At 42.5% G+C, this 15,575-nt stretch overlaps 1 protein-coding gene across 1 annotated transcript; it reads right to left on the bottom strand.

Moving 5' to 3' along the window:
• Positions 1–1,502: 1,502 nt before the first annotated feature.
• On the bottom strand, positions 1,503–8,965 carry LOC129089014 (cysteine/serine-rich nuclear protein 1-like). Its single transcript, XM_054596327.1, has 5 exons — positions 8,766–8,965; positions 6,029–6,240; positions 4,029–4,291; positions 3,639–3,944; positions 1,503–3,100 (listed from the first exon to the last, which is right to left on the bottom strand). Exons 2-5 carry the CDS (start codon positions 6,237–6,239, stop codon positions 2,108–2,110), a joined length of 1,773 nt encoding a protein of 590 aa, XP_054452302.1. The 5' UTR covers position 6,240; positions 8,766–8,965; the 3' UTR covers positions 1,503–2,107.
• Between the last annotated feature and the right edge of the window lie 6,610 nt (positions 8,966–15,575).

The raw sequence follows: 15,575 nt of genomic DNA, 5'->3' as shown, positions 1-15,575 counted from the left end.
GTTTGCAGCCCAAAACAGTCGAACGTCGCTTGTATCGATGCTGACACGAACGCACTCACCGCGCACGCGCACCGAGGATACTATTTTAGAATTCTATTGTCGTTCTAAATAGAAGCAGAACTGCTTCACGTCCACCGTTGATGCTATATATTGGCAATGTGCTAATGAGGCCAATACTACATACATTAGCTTCATGGTAAAAAAAAAACCTTTATTGAGTATGTAATGATGTAGGGCGGCTGTGGCGTAGTGGAGAGCAAGGTAGTTCTCCAATCAGAGGGTCGGTGGTTCGATACCCGAAGGCTTGCCACCGGTGTGGACTGGATGTTGCATGAATGTTAGTTAGAGTCTGATGGTGGCACCTTGCATGGTAGCCTGTCATCAGTGTGTGAATGGGTGAATGATATGTAATATACTACTGATTGTAAGTCGCTTTGGATAAAAGCGTCTGCTAAATGACTGTAATGTAATGTAATGATGTCATGGTGATGCTGAGCCCATAAACATGATATTTTCTGAACCATAGGTTCAATAGTGGCAGTAAACTTTGACAAAGAGCTGGTGGTGGACTTCCGCCGGGGTAAACACTGTCCTCCAGAACCAGTGAACATCCAGGGAAAGGACATTGAGATTGTGAAATCTTATAAGTACCTGGGTGTTCACTTGAACAATAAACTGGACTGGACTAATCATACAAATGCACTTTATAAAAAGGGTCAGAGCAGACTGTATCTGCTGAGGACTTCCGAGGACCTTTTTCGACTCTGTGGTGGCATCAGCCATTTTTTATGCAGTGGTCTGCTGGAGCAGCAGCATCTCGACAGCTGACAAGAAGAGACTGAACAAACTTGTCAGGAAGGCCAGCAGTGTGCTGGGGTGTCCACTGGATACGGTGGAGGTGGTGGGAGACAGGAGGATGATGGCCTTCACCCCCGGTGTGTGAAGGAGAGGTACCGCAGGTCCTTCCTTCCTGCTGCTGTCAGGTTGCACAACCAACTCTGCTCCCAGCAGACCACATGACACATGTGCAATACAATACACTGTGCAATTATAGCTTTAATAGTTTTTCTGTCTGTACATATAATATTTCAGTTATTGTGGATTTTTTATTGCTTATTTATAATACTTGTTTTTTATTTCATTTTATTTTTATCTTGTCTTTCTTTTACTATGTCTCTTGTGTGCACTTTACCCTATGCTGCTGTAATCCTGCAAATTTCCCCGCTGCGGGACTAATAAAGGATTATCTTATCTTATCTTATCTTATCTTGGGCATTATAACAGAAGTCAAATTAAAACAGTTCTTCTCGGCTTTTCACTGGAAGAATCATGAACCCTCATCATTACATCAACTCAAAGTGATTACTGAAATGTTCTCGTCAATATTGCTATTATAACTTGATGCTAGCTCAGTCTTGGTTTCTTCTCATGAACTAGGGATGAATAGACAATTGCCACTCATTAAAACATTTTAAATCAGTATTACATTTAAAAAAGGTTTTATTATATTATAATACAGAAATGTTTTAAACATGTTATTTAGAATATAGAGGATATTCCACAATCAGCCAGGCAGTAGAAAATAACTCACAACTCTGGGGTTGTTTAATAAAATATTTCATTCATGTGAGTGGATTATCCTGCTTATAACATGGCCAGCTTCCTGCATAATATGCATATTTTTGTTGACACATGGGGCAATACTTTACAAAATGGAAACTTTTTATTGCCTCTATCTTTGTGACCTTTGGAATAAATATTACTTTAAACAACTGAACTTGCAATGAGCAACAATGAGGCTGCAGCATCAGGGCCGAATCCAAATATCAGAGTGGCCATAGTATAAGAAATTAAATAACATATCACAAATTATTATATAGATTCAGAAAATAAAAAAGATATATTAATTATTTAGGTGTGGTTTCTCTGAAATAAAGGCAAAAATATTTTAGGAAATAGAAAAAAAATGTGTCCAGCTAGTGAACAAATATTTCATCATTCATTCTTTGTACATTGAAATGTTCTTACAAATACATTTAAGCAGTGCTTTATACATTGAACTCTCTGACACAGTTGCTTGTTTTGTCACAAGACCTCCTTGAATCAGCTATGAAACCTGGGTGCCGCTGACTGCAAAACCCTGCTCTGTGCTGGGCTCAGTCAGGCCGATCAGAGACTCCAGGAGGTAAGTGCTCGACTCATACTGCGGCAAATTAACAGAGCTTAACAGCTGGAGGTGGCAAAAGCTGTCTGGGTGTCTGTGTACTTTGAAAGAGCTGTGCAAAGGCCCCGAGGCGTACTCACTGTCGAAGAACTCAATGTCGGAGTCAGAGGACAGACTCAGGTCCATGTACCTGCTTGAGAAATAGTCCACAGTGGGGGAGGGAGTGTTGGGGAAGTCCTCGAGAGAGTCATTGTCAAAGAAGTCTCTGGCTTGGTTTGCATTCTCATCGAGGTAATCTGTCAGTGAGGTCCTGCTTACATTGTCTGTGAGTGTGTTGGTTGTAAGTGGTCCCGTACTGTCAGCGGGTGTGCTGTGAGTGGCGTGGTTGCCGCTGTGCTGCGTCAGTGGTTCTCCTATGTTCCTCGGTTGGCTGCGCGTAGAGTGGTTAGTATTTTCAGAGTCACAGAGGCTGAAGGCAAGCGACAGCCCTCCATTCTCATCAGTGGGATTCTGACTCCCATTAAGGCATCGTCCTGCATCTGAGTCAGAGGAGGAGCAGGAGGAATCGGTCATGTCGCTGCTGCAGCTGTTCTCCTCCACCACCAACCGCTCTGGGGGGAAATGAAAGGAAGGCGTGGCGGGCATGGTAAGAGGAAGACCGTCCTCCTCCATAGTGAACCCAAAGGGGCAGCTCCTATCCTGGGCGCTCTGCATCGGAGGGGCCTCGTCCTGGTCCACATACTCTTCAAGGTCCTCTGGAAGTCCCGCCTGGTCCTCTTGGCTCAGTTTTTCGTCTTGCAGTCGCCTCTCCAGTTCGAGTTTCATGACGGTGTGGATATAATGAGTCTGCACGCGTCTGGAGTTGAACTCGATGCGCCCCTGAGTGTTTCCACAGCCGTCCTTAGTGCAGCCACATGGGAAGGTGAAGCGGTCCACCTGTGTGTATGAGACAGCAGAAAGAGGAAATCAGTGCTAAAGTTAAAAAACACTGAGATGAACGGGGTGGAAATTATTGTAATAATCGTATTTGTCTAAAATTTACTCTTAACTCGATTAATTCCTGATTGGCTATTTGTAACAATAGTGCTCATAAAACTTATAGCAGCCATTAGGGTGGATGACTGGATCAACAGTATATGCATCTTTATATCACATTAAGGAATTCTTACAATATAAAATAACAAGATAGGAATGTCTGTTTTTGGCTAATTGAATTAAAGGCAGTGGTTAAATGGCTGGAATGGTTAACTAAAAGTAAATGATGAAATTGCTCAACATGCGTTTGACTGATTCACATGAGATGCTTAACGTACTGAAAATAAAATTTTACAATCAATTTTGTCCACATTTCAGATGTTAAAAACATTCAAAAGCACTCATATAGAAAGATGATATGTGTCCAAATTAGGCATATAATCAGCCCTTGTGCTGTTAAGGGGTTAAAGTAGTGTTTGTTTTTGTAATTGTATCATACCTGGCACTTGATTCCAGCCAGACTGCATGCGCAGGTCTCTGGCTCACAAAAGCCTTGGCAGTCACATCCACAGGCCTCCCTGGAGATACGCAAGGCATGGAGCTGCCTCTTCTCCTCCCGGTCTATGCGCTTCACCCCCGCCGCCTGGAGGAGAGCCTGCCTCTGTTTGGAGGAGTAAGGATGAAGGAAACCCCCGTCCTCCAGCTCGGCATCACTGATGTGGACGTCAGCGTCTTCCTCTGAGCGGATCTGATCCGCTGTGAGCCTGTCTGCCTCCCTCTGGTCTACGGCCCCGCTGGTGATCAACTGGAATCAGTGCAACAGATACAGTAAGGAGACTGCCGTGTGGAAGGCGCCACGCAGACTAACATAGACATAAAGTGCACTCACTTTGTGTTTCAGAGCCTCGAACCTCTCTTTCCTCCGCCTCTCTCTGAGCCTCTCTCTGCGTCCCTGCCGCCGCTCCAGTGCGTGCTCTGCCAGTGTGTATCTCTGAAGGGCGCTGTGCATCCGCGCCATGCCCAGGGTTGCGCCTCCATGACTGGGCACACTGGTGAAGCCCTGGCAGCGCGGGAAACTGAACACAGTGACTTGATCAAAGCGCACGTTGCTCTGTGCACCTGCAAGCTTAGGCCTCTTCAGGTTGGACCGAACTGTTTGTGAAAGAAAGAGACAGAAAAAAACATAGGAAAAAGTGAGGAACTGTCAGGTCTGGTTTTAAAGAGGGCATCTGGTGCTTTAACAAGTGGGACATTAACAACCTACTGGAAAACATCAGTGTGTCTGTCAGAGGAGTCTGGTTCCAGGCCCATATTTACCAAGAGTATAAAATCAGTCTAACATGGTAAAAAAAGATCACAGTGATGCATTTTTGGTACCTAGCAGTAAGATCACCTACAGTGGTGATAAAGGACATCTGCAAAGTGAAGGCGGATGACACTTTTTCCCCAGGCCAAATGCCAGTGAACTACAACAGGTTAAATCTACTAGGTTCTAGTATTTTCCCCATCTATTTAAAATTAAAACGGGACTTCAATATATTAATGATCTTTCATGATGTTGCAGTAATAAACTTTTTACTCTCTAAATGTTGTAAAACAACGATGTCAAACTCTCTCCTTTGCTGAAAGTCAGTGTAAGAAGCTTTATAAATAACTCTCAAGTCCTACTCTAGGACAATGCAGGAGTGTTTTTAGTCTTAATTTAACTTTCAGTCCGATTCCGAGAAAAGATTCCTGGACACTTGATAAATACAGGCCCTGAACCTTGACACAGGCTTCTGTAGTTCTCTGAGTGGCCACTAGGTGACACAGGTGTTTCCCTCCAGTGGCTTGGGTCACTACATTACATTACATTACATTACATTACAGTCATTTAGCAGACGCTTTTGTCCAAAGCGACTTACAGTCAGTAGTATATTACATATCATTCACCCATTCACACACTGATGACAGGCTACCATGCAAGGTGCCACCATCAGACTCTAACTAACATTCATCATCCAGTCCACACCGATGGCAAGCCTTCAGGAGCAACTTGGGGTTAAGTGTCTTGCCCAAGGACACATCGACTGCCAAAGCCGGGTATCGAACCACCGACCCTCTGATTGGAGAACTACCTTGCTCTCCACTACGCCACACCCGCCCCCTACTAGTTTAACATACATGTGGAGAGAAAATACCGAGCAAAAGGGTCTATAGCAGCAGCAGTGGACAGAGAGAAAAGAAGTTAACCAGGCTCTAACTGCTGTTCTTCAGTTGTTTACCAGAACATAGTTACAATCTCTCTGACAGTTTAGTCTTCAATATCCATCAGGTCACTGTTTGGTTTAACAGTTTGGCTTCAGCAACCTTCACACATAACTGAGGCTGAACTCTGGATCCAGAAGAGAGTAAACAACTGAGGCCAACTGACCAAGCTCATCTCAGCTGCTCTGTCTGTCTAAGAAGCTCCACACTGGGGCACTGTTTGCACCACGACTCATTTGTGACTCTGTAACAACATTGCAAACCAGAAACTGCTCTACATAAGATTTTACACTGCAGGCCTCCATATGAAACTTTGTGATATCTTCATAATGGCCATTTGATACGACTTGTTTAAAAGGACCTTGCTATTCAAATTGATTCCACAACATCCTATTGCTCAGGCAAATTATCTTCAACCCAACCGCACACAGACGGTCCAGAGGCGAGTCATTCACACTGTGAATTATCTAGAACGGCCCTAAGGTTAGTGTTTTCATATCGGCGCTGCTGCAGGCTGATAAGAGACACTCCTATAAAACACCGATGGGGAAAAAAATAAGCAAGATAAGGAGGAGGTTTGCATTATTTGAAAGTGGAGCGGGGAAAAAAGAAAACAGAGTGGTTGTTGGTTTGGAGACTTACTGGGTAAACTAGGGGGGGAAGAAGGACTGTGAGGCGTGAAATCCTGGTTGTCAGAAGGGCCGCTCTCCCCATCGGACTCCCACTCCGAGGAGGCGGGGGAGGAGTGGGAGGACGGAGGAGAGGAGGACGAGGAGTAGGGATTGTCATCTACCTCTGCAAACTTTCTCTTAAGGATGCCCCTCATTGTTTGGCTGTTGTTGTTGATGAACATTCTGCGTGAACACAAAGAAGGGCACATTGGTTTGTTTATGTATCACACATGAGCTGTGGTAATTAATGCATAGATCCATTATCTAAGAGGTAAAAACAAATCATGCATTGTGTTGCTCTATCCAAAAAGCAGCACTCGTTTCAGCATTCCTTACCCAGGAACATAAGACCAGACGTTATGTAAATGAATGAATTAATAATGGAATAACAATTCACTGACACGGCAACCGTGATGTGTTTCCTCTTCCAAATGTACACAGTCAAATTATGCGTCTTTTGAAGATGACAGCTGGAGGAATGAAAGGTTTTTCCTGTTGAGAGCTGCTGGTCGAGCCGGTTTCATGGCACAAGTTTGTTTAGGCTAATTACATCTCGATAGTGATTATCTAACAAACTGATGTTTCATAGGTGCACAGATACGAACCACAGTCCTACTTTCGTTTGCAAACCAGCTGAGCAGTCTTGAGAGTTTAAAAAAAAAAAGAAGCTCTTTTCTTTTCCCAGCAGAGTAATTAACATTCCAATGATTCCTCAAGATTTTTTTGTTAAGAATACGTGGAAACGGACCGTCCAATGGCTGCATGTCGAGGACTGAGGGGTGTAATGGTTTAAGTGGCTGCTATTTTTGGGATGTGAACATGGAAAATAGAGTCCAAACACAAGTAATTTCAGGGTTACAAACCTAAGCGCGGCTGCTCAAAGCTACTGAGTAAAAGAGAAAATCTAAGCAGAAGGGTGTTAAATTAAAGTAAAGCTGTTATTAGTCTTGTCCAACATAGTCAATAAGACAAGTTAAGTTAGCAGTATGTGTGGGGAAACTGTTAAGTCAATTTAGGACAAAATGAGAGCCTTTGACCCATTGGCAGGCAAACTGCTTTTGTTTGGTTTGGGGCTGCATCAAGCGATTATTTGTATAAAGATTCATAATCGGCTTGGTCCATAAAATGTAAAGTAGAGTGTACAATTTCCCAAAAGACATATGCAAATGTCTTGTTCTGTCTGAGAAACAATCCAAAACCCAAAAGTATTTGGTTTAAAATCTTAGAAGAAAAAACCAGTAAATATTCACATTTTAATACTGACTCATAAAACTTTCAAACTTCTTTATGTCTTAAACAGCCGGTATTGTTTGACCTCAAGGTGCTTTAAACGGCATCATGGTCCGATAAGTGACAGTAATACAAGCAGCTGACCAGGATTTAGACTGACCTCCCCTTAAGTCCCAGAGAGAAGGGAAGAGAGAGTTCCCCCTGGCGCGAGCCACAGAAAACAGTACAGCATGTGCACTTTCTAAAAGAGCCAGTACAACACAGTGACATTTCTTCTGGCCAGAAAAAAAAGCAATGTAGACTAATGGTTACCTTTGTCTGCACTGACAGGATGGACTCTGCCATTGCCCTGCTCTAACACACGCATACACTTTCTGAGTCCATAAGAAAAGGGACTTCTGATTGTCCGTAGTAAGCAAATAGTTAAAGCAGCGAGTGAGGCTTTGTGTGTGTGTGTTTTTGTGTGTGCGTGTGCGTGCACTCAGAGTGAGCTACTTCCTGGATCCATCAGCAAATAAGAGGTGAAACAAGATACAACTTCTTGTGCCCTTACACTGTTTACACGGTAGAACCTTGTGCTGCATAAGCAGTTAGGTTTAAAGGGATTTAAATCTGCTGCAAAACATCTGCATGGCTGTTTAATACTCCTAAAAAAAATGAAATCACAGTAATGTCAGTTAATGCTGTATTGTAGTATTATAACAGCTGCCTCTTGTAACCAATCATAACACTCCCTTACATTTGATATGTGACAGAGTGGAGAGACTTTATACTGTACATGTGGGTTTCCACTGAGACCGAATCAATAATTTAAAGGTCCAAAGCAGCAGAAGCACATAGTGTGCGCGCCTTAGTGTGAAACAGGAGGGTGGTACTATACTGAAAGGCTGCAGGGCATTTTTATAGTTACACTCATAATTCCATTCTTGTTTTCAGACGCACTTTAAATCCCCAGCGGAACGTTGCGCGGATGTCATACCGAGTTGTCATTGGAGGGGCGCAAGAGTCGTTTCCTGTTTGACATAATAACAGTCATTAGACAGCTGACCTCTTCACCCCTCGCGGAGACACACGGCGATCATGTCAGTCACAATGACAACACTGTCGCCCCCCCCCCCCCGTGCTTACAGCAGAAACAGCAGCAGGCACGATCCCATTCAACCCGGAGCAAACTTCCTCCGCTGCCTTAAAGCAGGACGGCACACAGCGGAGCGCGCTTCGGTGTGATAGGAAGTTTCTTTAAATATAATACTTTCACACTGTCTGTATCTTCATGAAACATACAGGTAGACTTGAAAAAGTACCATTTACAGTGAGGATAGAAATTGCTTAAAATGTCACAGAAGTATAGACTACGTTATTCTACATAAACATTAGACTGAAGTGATAAACATTAAATACGATATGGTCACCATGTAAAACACAGTAATTACTGACCCTAAGGGGGTAAGAGGGTGTTCATTTTGGCAGTTACTCACCAGAAAGTAAAATGCAGCATAATGACAAAAAAAAAAAATCTTAAATAGATATGAAGTTATGGGTCTTGTCCGCGGCCAAGCCAGCTGAGCATTGTGTGTCCCTCTGTGTTTGTGTGAGGCTACACTGTAGTACTAGTGTGAACGTGAGAGGACTGGCTGGAAGCTACCAAAGAGAAAACATTTAGCAGCAAGATATTTAACGCCTCAGACCTCGCGCAATCGTACATCACCTTAGCTTCTACAGGTAGGAAAAGTCAGACATAAGCAACATGATATTTACATGATAGTTCCACCCCTTGAAACAGAAACAACTAACTTTACAGATTCATACACGACAAACAACGCTACCTTAAAGACTTTAGCCTAACTGTTTTTTATTACGTCGCTCTGTCTCAAATTACCCGACTGTTGTTCAGAATTAACCAAAACAAACACCAGCTTAAAAAAACGAAGTAACTGTCAACGATGTATTTCAGTTCAAACTAACGAAGATTTGCAAATTGAAAAATCTCATATTAAATGTTAGCCGGCTAACAGCTATTCTGCCCAACGAAACCGGAAGTGGCTGGAAGCTGGTATCATCTCGCTTCGCATAAATCCTCTCTGTGGCTCTCCGACTGTCTTGACGCAGACGGTGACACACATGCAGAGGCAGGAGACGCACTCGTCACTGCTGCCCACATTACCCACAGACTCCCTGTCTGTCGTGTTCACACTGAGCTGTTACAACCAGTGATGTGGTGGTAAATAAATAACTAATAATCCTCCAGCTCAGAAGGCAATCAGCAAACAGTATACACGAGTAAGAACACATTTGGACATTAGTAGCATTTCACTTTACTTTACTTTACTACTCCTTATTTTATCCAATAAAACAAAATAAACTTTGGGTATATTGAGGGTGGACAAAATAATGAGTACACCCTACAGCTCAAAAGGTGAAGCTCATATTTTTCAGCTTGTGTTGGGACTGTCAGAGTTGTTGATTCAGTAGTATTGCTTCCCTACAGTCGACATGTGTAATGGTTTTTTTTATTCTTCTTGCATTCTCCTCTATATATTTCATGAATTGCATTGTGTGCATTATTTGTGGCAGATTCACCAACAATTCAGGGCCTCTCGTTCCCTTAATATATTGCCTGTTCTTTTGCGTCTGTGTAAATTGCCTTCAGACCTCTAATAAAAAAGGTGATCAAACCTCTATTAAAGGTGGCACGGGCTGCCATAATTCTTCTTACATTACTGTAACATGACTCACTAGCATTCCTCTGGGACAGTGATTTAAGTCAGACACTCTTAAACTCCAGGAAACTCCCTGTAGAGTGGAGAAGCAGTAGATTATGGATGTGGGTGTAAAATCCTCTTTCCTGTTATGCTCTATTGCTTGTTTACAGATGTATGCATTAGTCACACAATTTAAATTTACCTTTTTGCAAACATGCACAATCTAATTTTGAACTATTCAAACTGTTAATTAAGTGTTTTTTGGGGAAATACTGAACAAGATGGATTAACATTCCAGTGTCTCGGTTTTTCAAAGATAATCATAGGATACTCAGTGTCCCCGACTGGGAGGAATATGAAGCTGCATCGCTCAGAGAGTAAGACAAACAGGGCCACAGATTATCAGATGGACAGACAGATGAACAGAAAGACAGAAAAGTCCAAAATACTCTTGAGCTTTGACCCCATGTTGATACCCATTATTGCTACAGTTTGAAGAAAAAAATAACTGCACTTAATACCTGTTAGTCCAAATACTCTGGCCAGAGGAAGGGCTGCTCTGCTTGTCCTCTCCTCAGCACTCAGTGGAGTGTGACCCACTTTGGGTGAGATCACTTCAGGGTATGAATGTGAGGGGAGTAAACACCAGGGAGACGCTGCAAGAGAGGATGGAATTACTAATATAGTAAAAACAGCACAAACACAACCAATTGTCTGTGTGTGAGCAAGTGTATACGTGTATAAGTATTTGATGCATGGTAGATTTTGCAACCTAAAGGCACATCCAGTCAGTGTATCCTCTCTCAGATCCGTGACATACTCATAACACATGATCGAAGTGCTACGCCAGGCTACCTGGCTATTTATAGCATGATCACGCAGCCTGTCCAAAAATACATTTCTGCAAAACAGTTGGAGTTTCCTGTTCCTTTTGTGACTTTGTTGTATGCTTCACTGTGCCACAGTATAGTGCAGCACTAATGATGAGTCATGGAGGAAAATTAATAGTTCACTCAGCAGCACTGCGATGGTTTGTTCTAGTTTAGCACAAATCACTCACAATTTACTGTTTATTCACTTTATGAATGTAGCAATCAATGTCAAACAAACCCAGATCCCTATCCTGATTTATTTACCTTTTGTCCCTCAGATTTAGTTTCATTTTCTCGTAATGTCAATAACAAAGGAGTGCCATATTGCTCAATGGTACAGATTCATTATATCAGAGCTGCTCTCCTCAACATTGTCACCCCCTCATATTCTGTGTCTGATCGATGATCCTATCTCATATCTGCTCGCACTGAGGACAGGCAGAGTAAATCCCTTGCCATTCTCTCTGTCCAGAGTCCACGTTACATAACTTATAGCTATAACCTACATTCTGGCAGCCTCTCAGGTCGCTGCCACTGGCTCTTGTGGCCCTGTTTCCTCAGCCAAGCTGTGCCAGCGATGGCCCACATACAGCAATATACTGACAGAGTTTGACAAAAGCTTCATTCAGCCAGTTCCGCCTTCCGTCCTGTGGATACTATCTCAGGGATTTTATCCCTCTCTTACAGTAAAGATCACTTCTCTGTTGTCCTGGGCATAACAGGAAGTATCAGGTGGTGTTCAACTGTGTGTTATTGCTTTCCAGTCAGGTAGTAAGGAAAGGTGCCACACGTATTTTTTAAATACTTCCTTAAAAGAACTAGATAGATAGATAGATAGATAGATAGATAGATAGATAGATAGATAGATAGATAGATAGATAGATAGATAGATAGATAGATAGATAGATAGATAGATAGATAGATAGATAGATAGATAGATAGATAGATAGATAGAGACTAAGTTCAACTCAGGCAGTAAAAGAAACTGAACATGATTCACTCCCTCATAATATTAAGAAACGGAGAATATACTCCTACGTTAGCTCTCTCTCTCTCTCTCTCTCTCTATCTCTCTCTGACTCTCTCACTCCCTACTTTCCTCTCGTGGAAATGTCACAAGTACACATGAGTCGGCTCCTTTATACATAGCCTCTGATGTCATGTTTAGCAGTCGTCACCATGGTCGCATTGGCAAATATAGTCCAGCCATTCTTATTTTAGAAGGCGGTTAAGCAGTGACTCATTTTGTTCGCCATCCTCGTCGTGATGATCAGCAGCAGCATGACTGCTATCATCGTCAACATTGTCAACAGCTTTGCAGTCATTACTGTCATGTTTTTTAAAGATCATGTCTTAGGGCTTTTAATTACATTTATTAGAGCAGCTGGAGAGTGATAGGAAAGGGGGGAGAAAGAGAAGGGATGACACCGAGCAAAGGGCCCTGAGGGTGCTGCAAAGGATTCAGATTATACGCTGCTCGCTCTACAGGGAGAGCTAGAGGTCGCTCCATTGTCATGGTTTTTGACGTCAGTGATGTTCATGTCTTTATACGTGATCCTTTTATTCTGATTTCAGGTTTGGTTTATTAGCCTTTAATAGGTTTAAATGCAGACTTTCAATGCATGTTTAGAGTTATACACTAAAGCCCCTGAAAATCTGGTTTCAAATTTGAAGCTTTTCTGTGTACAATTATGTACAATGGAGTGAAATTATTAGCTGCTAATGCTAGTTTTACTTGCCTTGTTCTCCTCTCAGTAACGTCTCTGTCTGTGCACATGTCACTTCTCATGTTAATAGAGAGGTTTGTGGGGCCATCGGCCTTATTTCATGAAACAATTGTGAATGTTGTGGATGGTTTGAAGCAGGAGAGGGGTGGTCACACATGCTAGAGGCACAGAAGTTCGGGGAGAGAGAGTTTCCTATAAGGACTGTTTTTTGACAGCTGGATCACCTTTTCACACCTCAAATTTCATGCACAATTTGGGCCTGATCTGTGGTTGTGTATCAACATATCCAAATCCCGGAGTCTTGCATCAGTTCGGTCGTATCGGTTAATATTTACAACCCTTCTTCTCTCCCAAATTGTTAGCAAATTTTGATTAAAATGTCGCAAAACAATGTGACATCACCTTTATTCCCACAGAGGCCCCTCCACTTGAAGACAGAGCACTGACAGAGTTTTCCTGCAAAACTAACCGAAACTGTTCCAACTTTGGCAGGATATTTTGTGTTCATGTTGGACCACGTTGCTCTCAGTAAGAAGCTGATTGCGAAAATATGTTTTTCAGCCTCTTTAAACTCAACTGTGTGCCAAACACCTATCAAAGAGACTCCAACCTCACTTTCTCCCCCCTGGAAAATGCCTTCAGATAAAGACATTAGATAAAGTGATGCGTCAACTGCCATCCTTTTGTCTGAGCAGTGGTATCAGTTCAGGGGGTGACACCAGAGAACTTCCTGTAACACCCTAATGGCAGGCGATGGCCATGGGCCAAGTGCACGTCTGCTCAATCCTGGGGCCGGTCCAAGGGTGATATCGTATCTCTGTAGCTTAGACACTCGGGCTACAGCAACATCCTGGAGACCAAGGGTGCTCTCTGCGCAACATGTAGGTTGAGGAATGAACATGGGAGAGATCTGTGCTATGACGGCACAGTGCATGGACTGAGATGAACTGCAATGTATATTTCAAATGCCTTCACTCAACAGCTTTGTGTACCATATTTTAGGCAATGTGCAGTAAGTCATTTTATTAACTGAGATGAACAAAATTATTATTTACAGTTAAAATGTTCTTCTCATAAGCGCATTTTGCTTGTTTTAACCACATCCCCACGTTACATTATCCATGCACCTTTACAGTGTTGTTGCAAAAGCAAGTCAAGCTGCAGCCCCGAGTGCAAAGTAGGTTACACAACTACAACTTTCAACAGCAGTGATCTTATCTCGCTGCATGTGAGCAGCACAATCCGTAACAGCCAAGCAGCTGTGTGATTGGGTTTGACATTCCCCCTTCAACAATGAGCCTCTTGTCAACGTCAGCCAGAGAGCTGTGCTGACCTTTCTTACAGACTTACAAACTGGCCTGTGTGACGCAATGTGGACCAACAAGGCGTCTTCTCTGACGGAATGTTATAGTATTTCCCTTTATGTCTCTGTTGTTTCATTATAAGTTCATTAGTAACAGACTAACGGAGTTGTGCGTATGTGCCCTAGAAGTGTTCCCCTTCTCATCCAGCCACTTATTGCATCTGGCTGTCGGCCCTGCAGTGGGAGCTCCTGTTCTCTCCCAGATCCAGCAGAGTGCACTCTGCTGTCGGTGTTGGCCGTCACATGTGGCTCCATGTGAGGCTTTTGCAGGAGTGCACAGCAGCAGCAGCAGCAGCAGGAGAAAAGGAGACCTGCTCTGTTCTCAGCTGTTTGGGCCAGTACTGAGCTGTGTGGGTGAGACTGTCTGACTCCCCCTTCCTCCCCTACATGCTCAATCACCCACTGATTGCCTCTCTTTTATTCCATTGCAGATGGCGAAACACATGCATTAAAGGCTGACAACACAACTGTTAGACACAGGGTGGGCTTTTCTCTTCTCTCGCTGATGTCTGATGACTCCACTGTTAATTGACATGTATTATTTTGTTTGTGCAAAGCATTTTTTTAACCATTATATTGTCGTTTACAATCATATTATCACTTCCCCTTTATACACTTTTAGTTACTACTGTACAACCTGATAACATCTATGTACTTTATCTATTTAGTACACCTCATTATGAATATAAATTTACTACACTCCTGTTTACAGTCAGTTTTTTCATTTTACAATGACTGTACACTCTACTACTGAAAATATATATTACAATATTTGACATGTTATATTTTATCCCTATATTTTGACTTCTGCTCTAGTTCATATCTTAGGTTCTAATTATTTTACTTGCATGATTTTCTTTTTATACGTATTTAACGTGCATTGTTGGGGGGGCTTAGAACAAAGATTTGCATTACCAACAACTGCTACTCGTAATTGTGGTCGTATGATAATAAATAACTTGAAACTTGAAAGCATTAAGTTGCATTGTGATACATAATATGTGCATTAGATGTTTGTGAACTAATGCAGCACAACAACCCTTAGGTATCTCAAATAGCTGCCATGTATACATGTGTACTCACCTCACTGTTAACTTTTACAACAACGGTTCAGCAGTTCAGATGCACTTTAGCCACATTCGTTGTAGATGGAGGCAGGCGTGTATCTCTGGCGCCATCTGCTGGAAATATTATTTGTGATACTCTGGTGTTATTGTATGATAACAACTTCAACTTTAATATGAACTGCTACCTGAGCAAAGAGCAGTCTTAGATGTGTATAGGCATGCAAAAAATGAAACGGGCAGCAAAAGCACTTTACAGTTTATATCAGTCTTAAAACACAGTCCATGTCAGCAGCAAAATAATGAGCTAACACCTGCAACAACTGGTTTGGCCGCTAGGGGCAGCGGAAACAAGGGATAACGTAAAACAACATTTTAGTTTCGCTATGGCCAGTGTGTTAACAAACAGTTGTTTTATTTCCACACACCACAGTTAAGGAGCAACATTAGCTCATTTGGAGTCGTGTTTCTGTCACCTGGCAAAGCTAAGTCTAATATTCACTCTGCTTTAAGCTCTGTTTTGGTCTCCACCAACTCCTGAGGGAAATATCTGGCTCTTT

Source organism: Anoplopoma fimbria, chromosome 3 (genome assembly GCF_027596085.1).
Source record: "Anoplopoma fimbria isolate UVic2021 breed Golden Eagle Sablefish chromosome 3, Afim_UVic_2022, whole genome shotgun sequence".
Taxonomy (NCBI): domain Eukaryota; kingdom Metazoa; phylum Chordata; class Actinopteri; order Perciformes; family Anoplopomatidae; genus Anoplopoma; species Anoplopoma fimbria.
This window is presented reverse-complemented; position numbering and strand designations above follow the sequence as displayed.

Excerpts from the sequence above, each read along its gene's own strand:
- LOC129089014 (XM_054596327.1), bottom strand. The coding sequence starts at position 6,239 with ATGTTCATCAACAACAACAGCCAAACAATGAGGGGCATCCTTAAGAGA. Across the intron at positions 4,292-6,028 it reads TTCCCCCCCTAGTTTACCCA|TTCGGTCCAACCTGAAGAGG; the intron begins GTAAGTCTCCAA and ends TTTCACAAACAG. Across the intron at positions 3,101-3,638 it reads TGGCTGGAATCAAGTGCCAG|GTGGACCGCTTCACCTTCCC; the intron begins GTATGATACAAT and ends TCATACACACAG.